The following is a 10764-nucleotide window of genomic DNA, read 5'->3' on the forward strand; positions in this document are numbered from 1 at the left end:
GTCATTTGCCCTCTTTGCACCTGTCTGTTCTAGTAGGTAGAGCGGGTTCAATTCTCTTTTGCCGTCTTTGGACCCCAGTTCTGCAGAATGAATGTTTTGATAAATTGGTTCCCCCCGAGATACAAGGATGAGGTGTTTTTATTGCCGTACACGGCTCAACACAAACATTTCTATTCTTTGTAAGGATCTCTTTTGTCACTTCTATTGTCAAGTGCGATCTGAACAATGGGGCTGTAATTTTACAGTGAGTTGCATTAAATGATGGGAGAGTTATTTCCAAATTCTATTATTTGACCATATTTGCTCTTTTTAATAGATTTTTGTGTTTTCTCTAGTATTAGAAGCATTGATTTTCTGAGGGAGAATGAAGCAACTAGAGACATTTTCCCTGGTTTTATTCTTTCCTTTATGATCTTCCTTCCTGGCATTAACACAATTCTATAATAATCCCTCTGCACCACGGAGGCAAGTTATCCACCAGTAACCTCTCATCTTGTTTTATCTTAGTATTTCATTAAAAAAAATAAGGGGAAAAAAGGAGATCCTTCAGCTGTGATAACATATTGTAACATACAAGTAAATGTTTGGATTGATATTATTGTTTCAATGGATCAACATGAGAGGTCTTCCTGGGTGCAACTTTCTGGATCTCAAATCCACTTTCTTCAGATGTTTAGTTAGTATTATGTCAAACTATAACCTTTTGAAACAGATGTTATTGGATGTGAAGAGGTCCAGTACTAAATCATCCCTTCACTTCTCTTCTGTCCAGGATATGTTTGAGGAGAACGAGACAACCATTAGGGTTTGCATTTTTTTTTCATTCTTTTTGTCCTTTCTTCCATCCTTCCATCCTTCCATCCTTCCATTCTTCCATCCTTTCTTCCTTTCTTCCTTTCTTCCTTTCTTCCGTCCATCCATCCTTCCATCTTTCATTCCATCCATCCTTCCATCCTTCCTTCCTTCCATCCATCCTTCCATCCTTCCACCCATCCATCCTTCCTTCCATCCTTTCTTCCTTCCATCCATCCTTCCTTCCATCCATCCTTCCATCCTTCCTTCCTTCAATCCTTCTATCCTTCCATCCATCCTTCCAGCCATCCATCCTTCCTTCCATCCTTTCTTCATTTCTTCCTTCCTTCCTTGCATCCTTTCTTTCTTTCTTTCTTTCTTTCTTTCTTTCGTTCTTTCTTCCATCCTTCCCATCCTTTCATCCTTCTGTCCCTGATTTTAGAAACCGCTTGGTACCATGGAGGCCAGATATTCAACAGTACTTTACTTCAAATCTTTATTATTATTTTTATTTTTTTTATAACTTTTATTTTATTGGTTTTTAAAGCTCAGAAGAAGTACAACAGATATCCATTACAGGATCGTGAGTTTTTTACATTCCATACATAAGATAACTGAGTACAGTGTATGAACATTGTTTATAACCTAACTGGGTCGGTGGGAAAGAAGGGAAATAATAGACAGGGTAAGGGAGGGGGGGTTGGGTGGGGGGTTTGGGAGGGGGAGGACGGCTTAGGATCCATTCGAACCTATGTTGCCTGTGATGTAGCTTCCTGAATCGGGGTTGTGTATACGATTATTTGCCTTTCCAACTTAATCTACCTGATAGTGACTGACAGCCGGTCGACCAAAGATATCATCACAGGAGAACGCATCTGCAATTATTAAAGCATTATTGTGGTTATTTCTACCCCCGGGATGTCTGTCTGGGCAAACAGAATGTCCATACTTTTAGAAATTTTTTCGCCCGAATCATTAATAAGGCTTGTCATTTTTTCCATCTGACATATATACCAGATTTTATTCCGAATTTTGGGGATTGTAGGAAGTGCATTCTGGTTTCAGGGTGCTGTGATCGTGCTCCTCACTGCCGTTGCGTAATGGGAAATTAGTTTGAGTTCAACTTTTGCTAGTCCTGGTCAATAGAAAGAGCCAGGGATCCAATGGAATTTTGAGGCCCAATATCCTCTGTAGCCAATCCTTAATTTTGGTCCAGATTGGAACTAAGTGAGTGAAAGACCACAGCATGTGTAACAAATCTGCTGACTCTCCACATTGTCGCGGGCACAACGGGGAGTTTCCTAGAATAAATTTCGATAATTTTAGTGGGGTATGATACCATCTCATCAGGGTCTTATATGCGTTCTCCTTTAATGTTACGAATATTGAACTTTTAGAGGCTGCCGTCACCATTCGTCTAAATCTGGGCTCTCACCTAGATCTTTTTCCCAATTCAACATATAGCTTAATTTGCTTGTTACCTTGACAGCAGAACCAACTACCTCTCTATACATTTGCGATGTGAGTCCTTTTGTTGACGTCTCACTAAGACAGAGCCTTTCAAATGATGTCAATGGGGGGTGTGGGTTAAATTTATTATAGAAAGCTCTGATCTGAAGGTACCTATACAGCTCCGATTGTGGGATATTTTTATCTGAGTTGATTTGTGCAAATGGCAAATTTTTGTTATTACCTTCCAGATCTCTAAGTCGTACTATACCCTTACGTTTCCAAATTGCAAAGTTTGCCCTAACTAAGCCAGGAGCAAAAGATGGATTATCCCAGAGAGGGGTCATCAAGGTGTTTTTGGTAGTTAGATTACATTTGAATTTAGTCGCCTCCCAGATCGACAACGAATTGGTCATTGAGGATAGCGGTGATGGTATAGCTTTCCTAGCTATTTTTGGGCTCCAAATTAAGTTGCCTAGCTCCAACGGTGAGCAGGCAGCGCTCTCTAATGCTGCCCAACGTCTGAAATCCGGGTTTGTGTGCCATTGAGAGATTTGGCATAATTGTGCCGCTTTGTAGTATAATAACAAGCAAGGTACCGCTAGCCCCCCTTCCGCAGTTTGTCTCTGGAGGGTTCGTTTATTTAGTCTTGCTTTTCTGCCACCCCATATAAATTTGGAGATTGAAGATTGAAGGCTGAGTATCTCGTTCAATCTGAGTGGCACCGGGAGCGCTTGAAATAGATATAGGATTCTCGGTAGTAAATTCATCTTCACGCTATTTATTTTACCAATCCAAGATATGTTAAATTTTGACCAGCGACCTATATCCTCCCGTAGGGTCCTGATTAACCTGGGGTAGTTTGCCCTATACACCGAATTATAATCTTTGGGAATATATATTCCCAGGTACTTAATCGCTTTATTCTGCCAATTGAAGTTGAAATTGATGGAGATGAGTTTTTTCTAATGGTTTCGGTAAATTTATGTTTAGGGCTTCTGATTTAGATTGGTTAATCTTGAACCCTGAGATTTTATTAAATTGACCCAACAACTCAAAGAGATTGGGAAGCGACGTCAGGGATCTGGACAACACCAGGAGGACATCATCTGCATATAGGGCTAATTTATGTGTTTGGTTCCCAAACTCCAGGCCTGTAATATCCTTATTGTCACGAATCTGGGCTGCCAGCGGCTCCATACACAGGGAGAATAGGAGGGGTGAGAGGGGACAGCCTTGCCTTGTCCCACTTTTAATCTTGAAGGGATCGGAAGGGAAGCCTTGGTGTACCATCCTCTGGCGGCCAGGTTCGAGTAGAGAGCTAAGATGGCTGATGTTATTTTTTCACCGAACCCAAATGCTGCAAGCGTAGCTTTAAATATGCCCAGTCAATCCTATCGAATGCTTTTTCCGCATCTAGACTCAACACCATTACGGGTACTTGCTGTGCATTGGCTATCTCTACCAGATCAATGATTCGTCGGGTGTTATCTGCTAATTGTCTATCTCTTGTGAAACCGACTAGTTCTGGGTGTATGAGTTCTAGGCAGGATTTGACTTAATCTATTGGCAATCAATTTAGAGTAGATTTTGATATCTCTGTTTATGAGCGAGATAGGTTTATAACTCTTACAATCCAATGGGTCTTTTCCTTGTTTATAAATTAATGATATGGACGCCTGCAACATTTGTTCCGGGAAAGCGGCTCCCTCCAATACCGCGTTGAACATACGCAAGAGGTGTGGGGCTAGTAGTTTTACATATTTTTTGTAGTACAGGCCTGAGTACCCGTCTGGGCCTGGGGCTTTAGATACTTTCAGATTTTCGATCACGTGCGTGATCTCCTCCATAGTGAACTCCCCCCCCCCCAGAATGCTACGTTCCCCATCCGTCAATTTTGCTAGGCTTGAACCCGTTAGAAAATTCTTCAAAGCTCTTTTAGTACTATGGGTTTGTGCCACTTTCTCTCCATTATACAAATTCTCATAAAATAGTTTGAATTCCTCTACTATTAATTTAGGGTTTGCGGATATGACTCCTGATTTTCGTCTTATCGCTTGAATACTGTAATTTGGTAATTTGTTTCTCAATTTATTTGCTAGCATAGTATCTGGCTTGTTTGCTTTGTCAAAAAATTTCCTCTTTGACCAATTCAGTGAGTTATCAGCCTGGGAGGTTAACAGGAGGTTTTGTTCAATTTTAATATCTTTGATTGTCATAAGTACCTTTGGGTTGTGATCCTGTTTGTGTTTTTCCATTTGGTCTTTTAATCTAGTCTGCAGCTGTACTATTTTAGCCTCCCTTTCCCGTTTTCTTCTAGCTGCAAGATTGATCAGTACTCCTCTTAAAGTGGCTTTGTGCGCCTCCCATAGCGAGGAGTGGGATGTCACTGATCCTACATTTAATTTAAAGTATTGGTCTATTTCCTCAGCTATTTTTTGGGCCAGTTCTGGGACTCTTAATAAGGACTCGTTTAGCTTCCAGTTTGCTCCCGGCTTTTCTAGGCTTAATTGGGGGCACCTCAGCTCTATAGGTGCGTGATCCGACCACGAAATATCGTGGATTCCCGCATGGGAGATCTTTGGAACCAGTCTGCTCGATACAAAGAAGTAGTCGATTCTACTGTATTAAGAGTGTGGATGTGAATAGAATGTATATCTCTGTCTAATGTGTGTAGTTCCCTCCATACTCATTTTCCCTTCCCTTTACCCTTTCCCAAGGATGGTCGAGGAGTCCGTACACAGCCAGTAGCTCCAAACGCAAAACACCTGCTACCTGTGAAGATAGCTGGAAGGTAAATTTTAAATCTATACACATTTTATACTCCGCTATGGATTTAAGTGAATATCCAGCCAATTTTCAATGGGGCTGACACTGCTATCTCACAATGTGAAGGGACTAAACTGTCCAAGGAAAAGAAGATTGGCGTTTACAGATTACCAGAAGCGACACGCTGACATAGTGTTATTGCAGGAAACGCACTTCAGTATTAGCAGTTCGCCAAAATTTTTAGACAAACACTTCAGACAATACTATTTAGCTTCATCTGCCAAGAAAAAGAAAGGTGTGGCGATCATCTTTAACAACAGATGCCCATTTAAGTTAGACGCCATGATCAAAGATAAAGAGGGGAGATATCTGATTCTACAAGGCATGATCAATGGCCAACCTCTTACCCTGGCGTCAATTTATGCTCCATGTGACCGCGACCCCTCCTTTTTCACAATGGTCTTTAGCAAATTACACAGAATAGCGAAGGGTCCATTAATTGTAGCAGGAGACTTTAACTCAGTCCTGGTTCCGAAAATTGACAGATCAGGCCCCCCCCCCCCGCGAAAATCCGACAGAGAGGCCCCCACTACACTAAAGGCGGCACTGAAAGACAACAATTAAATCTTTATTATTTTTTAAGTATCTTCAGAAAAACGTGGTCCTATCTTGTAGGTTAATGCCGTTCTATGCTAGGAGATCATTCAGTTTTTATAATATAAAATATAAGTAAATGTATTAATATTATTTTAATGAACCAACATGAGAGGAGTTTCTGTACCTCCTATCTTCTTCTGATGCTTAGTTAGTATTATGTGAAACTATAACCTTCTGAAACAGACATTATGTGATGCAAAGAACCACTAAATCTTCTCTTCTTGTCCTGCCCCTTCTCTTCTCTACAGGATATGTTTCAGGAGAACCAGACAACAGTCACTGAATTTCTGCTCCTGGGATTTCCAAGTCTCAAAACCTTCAATGTCGCCCTCTTCATTCTGTTCCTTGTGATCTACATCATGACATTAGCTGGAAACCTGCTGATCATCATATTGGTGTCTAACAGCCAAAGCCTTAAATCTCCCATGTACTTCTTCCTCTGTCACCTGTCCATGTCTGACATGTTACTTACCACAAATATAGCCCCTAACATGCTACATGTTGTGTTGAACGGAGGGGGCACCATACATGTTACTGGCTGCATCACTCAAATATACTTCCATGGTTTTTCAGCAGCTGTAGAGACTCTTCTTCTCACAGTGATGTCCTTTGACCGATATCTGGCAATCTGCAACCCACTGCGTTACACCTCCATCATGGACTTCAGACTTTGTCTCCACCTCGTTACCTGGACTTGGCTGATTGCATTTCTGTTAATGATATTCATTGTTTTTCCTGTATGCCAGTTACAGTTCTGTGGTCCCCATATAATTGACCATTACTTCTGTGATTTTTATCCTATCCTGGAGCTGTCATGTTCAGACATCTCCATTTTGAAACTAGCAGATTTTGTCTTAGCCATCCCTGTAATACTCTTCCCATTTGTCTTCATCACTTCCACATATGTCTCCATCTCCCTCACCATCCTCAAAATCCCGTCCACCACTGGGAGACAGAAAGCCTTCTCCACCTGCAGCTCTCACCTGGCAGTCGTGGGCACATTTTATGGGACACTCATAGCTATTTACATAACACCATCCGGAGGACAATCATTTAATGTAAATAAAGTCCTATCCCTTCTGTACACGGTGGGGACTCCACTATTCAATCCAATTATATATAGTCTGAGAAATCAGGAGATCAAGTTGGCTCTCAGGAAATGCCCCTATATAAGGAGATGTTCTTCTATTAAAATAAAACTCAATAGAGAGAACAACATTTGAGCTTGTTTCTGTGACAATTAAAGTCCAATCATTTGTAAATGGCTGTAGTAATAAAAATGGAAAATCCAAACAGAAGAAGGGTGAGTACAATCAAATGGAAGTGTGGGACCTGTCTCACGTTAGAACGTTATTACTGCACAAAAAGACCACGAAAACCGCAGGGTGAAAACCCTCACAAAGAAATGAATGAACCCAATAAACCTAGACACTATTAATTACTAAGTGCTATGCGTTGTATTAGGCATGCAATAAGCCACACCCCCTAATAAATATCATTTTCAATCATTTCCGAGAGTTTATTCATGTAACCTTCTATCACACTAGATTTGTCCTGTGAGGAAATAATTGGTCTGTTTTTGTAACGCTCGGCACAAGCCAGACGAGACCCCGGGACTGAGGTGGAAAGGAGTAAAACCACACACCTAACAGTAAACGGGGGCACAGCCAGAGTGTGGAAGTAGCGTAGGTGGTCCGGGTAACAAGAATGTAAATGATACCATACTTGACAGCTCCGGTGTAGAAGGATTAAGTTCGTATACCAAGGGTCGTGGGTTGGAGAGGGCAGTGTAGTCGATTGTCCATAAGCCTGGGTCGTGGAGAGAGCAGCGTTGTAGATAGTCTGTGTGCCGTGTCCAAGGGTTGTAGAAGTCTGCAGCATAGAAAGTCCAAAGCAAAGTCCAAAGGGTTCCAGAGAGCAGCATAGTAGAGTCCAAAGCAAAAGGTCAAATCCAGGGAGGTCAGCAGAATTTCCAGGGACAGGAGCAAGCACTGAAAGACAAGAGAGGCCAGGCAACAGCAGACAGCACCAAGGTACAGAAGCTGTGCAGAACAAAGAGGAAATGGTGAAGGGGGATTATATAGGGGGCTGGGACCAACCAGAGAAAAGGGAGTGACGGAGGAGCGGCCCGAAGAAGGACCTGATAGGAGAGCAGAGTGAGGAAGTTTGGGACCAATGAGAGTGAGGGGAGGAACAGAGGAGTGACCTAGGTAGACCCAAATAGAGGAGAATTACTAGAGGCTAGGAGAGTGGTCAGAGTAAGGGGAGGAGTGGAGGGACGGACAAGGGAAGGGACAGAAAAGGAAGGAGGACCTGAGAGGCAAAGCTGATGGGGAAGGGGCGTGTAAGGTATGTGCGTCACATTCGAGGAGGCGGAGAATGGGAGAGGCGTACCGGAGGGTTTGGGAGTAGACAGAAGAAGGGGAGGAGCAGAGGGATGGACAGGGGAACGGTCAGGTAAGAAAGAGGAACCTGGGAGGCGGAGCTGACGGGGCATCAGCGGAGGCGGAGTCAGGCGCCCGGCGCCAACTAATGGCGGCTTGGGTTCACGCGCGCCCATAGGCCTGACATGCGTGGCCTGGAGGTGTGGGGACAGCAGCCAGCAGCAGGGAACGCCGCCGGGGAGCCTGAACGGCCTGCGAAAAAGGTAAGGAGGCGCTGGACGCGGGTATACCCACAGCGCGGATCCTTACAGTTTTTGTTCCACGTCTCCTCATTGTCTGGTCCTACTGAATAGAGAATATATTGTTTTCTCACATTTCATACCGTTATTTCTGAACATGCAAAACCGCGCGGTTTTGCTATGACAACTTCGGAGCTACGAGAAGAGGCCCCTATCTCTGAAACTCTCAACATGGTCAACAAAAATGTTAATGTCACAGTAACAGGGACTTATCACTGTTGGAGAAAACGTGCCTCTAATCCAGCAGTGTGCTGGTTAGTTGCACACCAGTAGTCAACCAGACTCTACCTGGCTGATTAAAACTGTTAGAAAAAGACTATTCTGAGAAACAGGAAGGAGATTCCTTAGCTCACAAGGGAGCTAACCAAGGAAAAGAGGGGTTTGATTGCATTCGCAAGAAATGGGGACAAGTCCCTCTATACCTGAACACAGAGAGTGCCATAGCACACAAGGGTGCTGACCCAGGAGAACAGAGAGGTCTTCCTCTACAGAAACCCCAGATACAGATAAGAGACTTTCTTTTTGCACTGTTTTGAGTGTATACATATATATGTGTGGGGTGGTAAGCAGCTTAGCTTAACCCAGTTAGATAGGGCTGGAGTTAAAATGTGTAGTGATTTCTCCAAAGTGGAGTAGGTTTTTCTTTGATGTTTGGTTTTTGCAGTGTTTAAAGGAACAGGCGCAATAAAGCCTTATTTTAATTTCACCTTACAAACGGTCTCTATTGCATACCTCTGCACATCCTCTTACAGTCACCATTACAATAATTCTTATGATTTATTCTCATAATAAACTAATGTTCTGCACAGCACTGTACTAAATATAATATACATTATAAGTGGTACACACATAATTGGAAACATAGTATGAGGAAAATCTCTGTCCCACATAGCTTACAATCTAATCAGTGGTATTTATTTATTTCATTATTTATCAAATGTGTTACCAGGAAGTAATACATTGAGAGTTTCCTCTCGTTTACAAGTATGTCCTGGGCACAGAGTTATAATAACATACATGGTTACATTAAGTGAACAGGGTTTTGCCTTATATGTAAAGACATTGGATGGACAGTTACAGATAATATATGTTATAGGCGTATGTAACATTACCGCACTCCGTTAAATTGAGTTATTTTTGAAAAATGACAGATTCAATACCCACATTCTCCACTGGGAGTGCTACATCAACGACATCTTATTCCTTTGGTTAGGTAGCATCCCCAAATTGGAGAAGATGATGGATTGGGTGAACTCTGCACACCCAACCATAACATGTTCTTTAGAACACAATTTGAAAACCATATACTATTTAGATGTACAAAAAAAAAAAACTAACCTATTTTACAAAGAAACTGATAAAAACCGGGGCAGACAGATCTGCGTGATCCAGACTGATTACCACTTTTTGTTGTTATTTTTTTTGTTTTGTTACATGTATGTATTATGGCATAATTACAGTTAGGTCCGGAAATAATTGGACACTGGCACAATTTTCATAATTTTTTAGCTCTGTACGCCACCACAATGGATTTGAAATGAAATAACCGAGATGAAACAGAAGTGCAGACTTTCAGCTTTAATTCAAGGGGTTGAACAAAAATATCGTATGAAACGTTTAGGAATTGCAACTATTTTCATACACAGTACCCCTTATTTCAGGGGCTCAAATGTAATTGGACAAATTAACACAATCATAAATAAAATGTTAATTTTTAATACTTTGTCAAGAATCCTTTGCAGGCAATGACTGCTTGAAGTCTGAAACGTACACTGGCGACACACTTTATTCGAGCTTGGCTAGTCCCACGAATTCGGGTATACCCGGGTGTATTGAGGTTTGTGACTGTTTTCTGCCCTAGTGCATTGAGTTATTTTCCAGGCAGGGATTGAAGCATTTTATTCCCGCTGGCTGCAATACTGCTCAGTATATATATATATACTGCATTACAATTCATGAATTTATGCCATCTGGTAGACACGCGAAGCATTGCAGCCTATTAAATCCTAATCATTATCATTTAACAGATCAGCCGCCCATCAGCCAGGCATGAACCCAGGCTGGGAAGGCAAATGTAACGGGGCTTGTCAGAGGTGAGGAGCAGCGCATTCCAGGTATCTGCCAGGTACATACTGGGTATTTGCTCGAATAAAGTGTGTCGCAGCAGTATGGACATCACCAAACGCTGGGTTTCCTCCTTTGTGATGCTTTGCCAGGCCTTTACTGCAGCTGTCTTCAGTTGTTGTTTGTTTGTTGCTGCCTTAAGTTTTGTCTTCAGCAAGTGAAATGCATGCTTGATCTGGTTGAGATTAGGTGATTGACTCGGCCATTGCAGAATATTCCATTTCTTTGCCTTAAAAAAGTCCTGGTTTGCTTTCGCAGTATGTTTTGTGTCATAGTCCATCTGTAAAGTG

The 10764-nt window shown here is 42.1% G+C and overlaps 1 protein-coding gene across 1 annotated transcript; it reads left to right on the forward strand.

The window, feature by feature from the left end:
• The first annotated feature begins 5918 nt into the window (after positions 1-5918).
• On the forward strand, positions 5919-6890 carry LOC142471154 (olfactory receptor 11A1-like). Its single transcript, XM_075577942.1, has one exon. The coding sequence runs from the start codon at positions 5919-5921 to the stop codon at positions 6888-6890; it is 972 nt and encodes a 323-aa protein (XP_075434057.1).
• Positions 6891-10764: the final 3874 nt, after the last annotated feature.

The sequence above is a fragment of the Ascaphus truei genome, chromosome 20, assembly GCF_040206685.1.
Source record: "Ascaphus truei isolate aAscTru1 chromosome 20, aAscTru1.hap1, whole genome shotgun sequence".
Classification (NCBI taxonomy): Eukaryota; Metazoa; Chordata; class Amphibia; order Anura; family Ascaphidae; genus Ascaphus; species Ascaphus truei.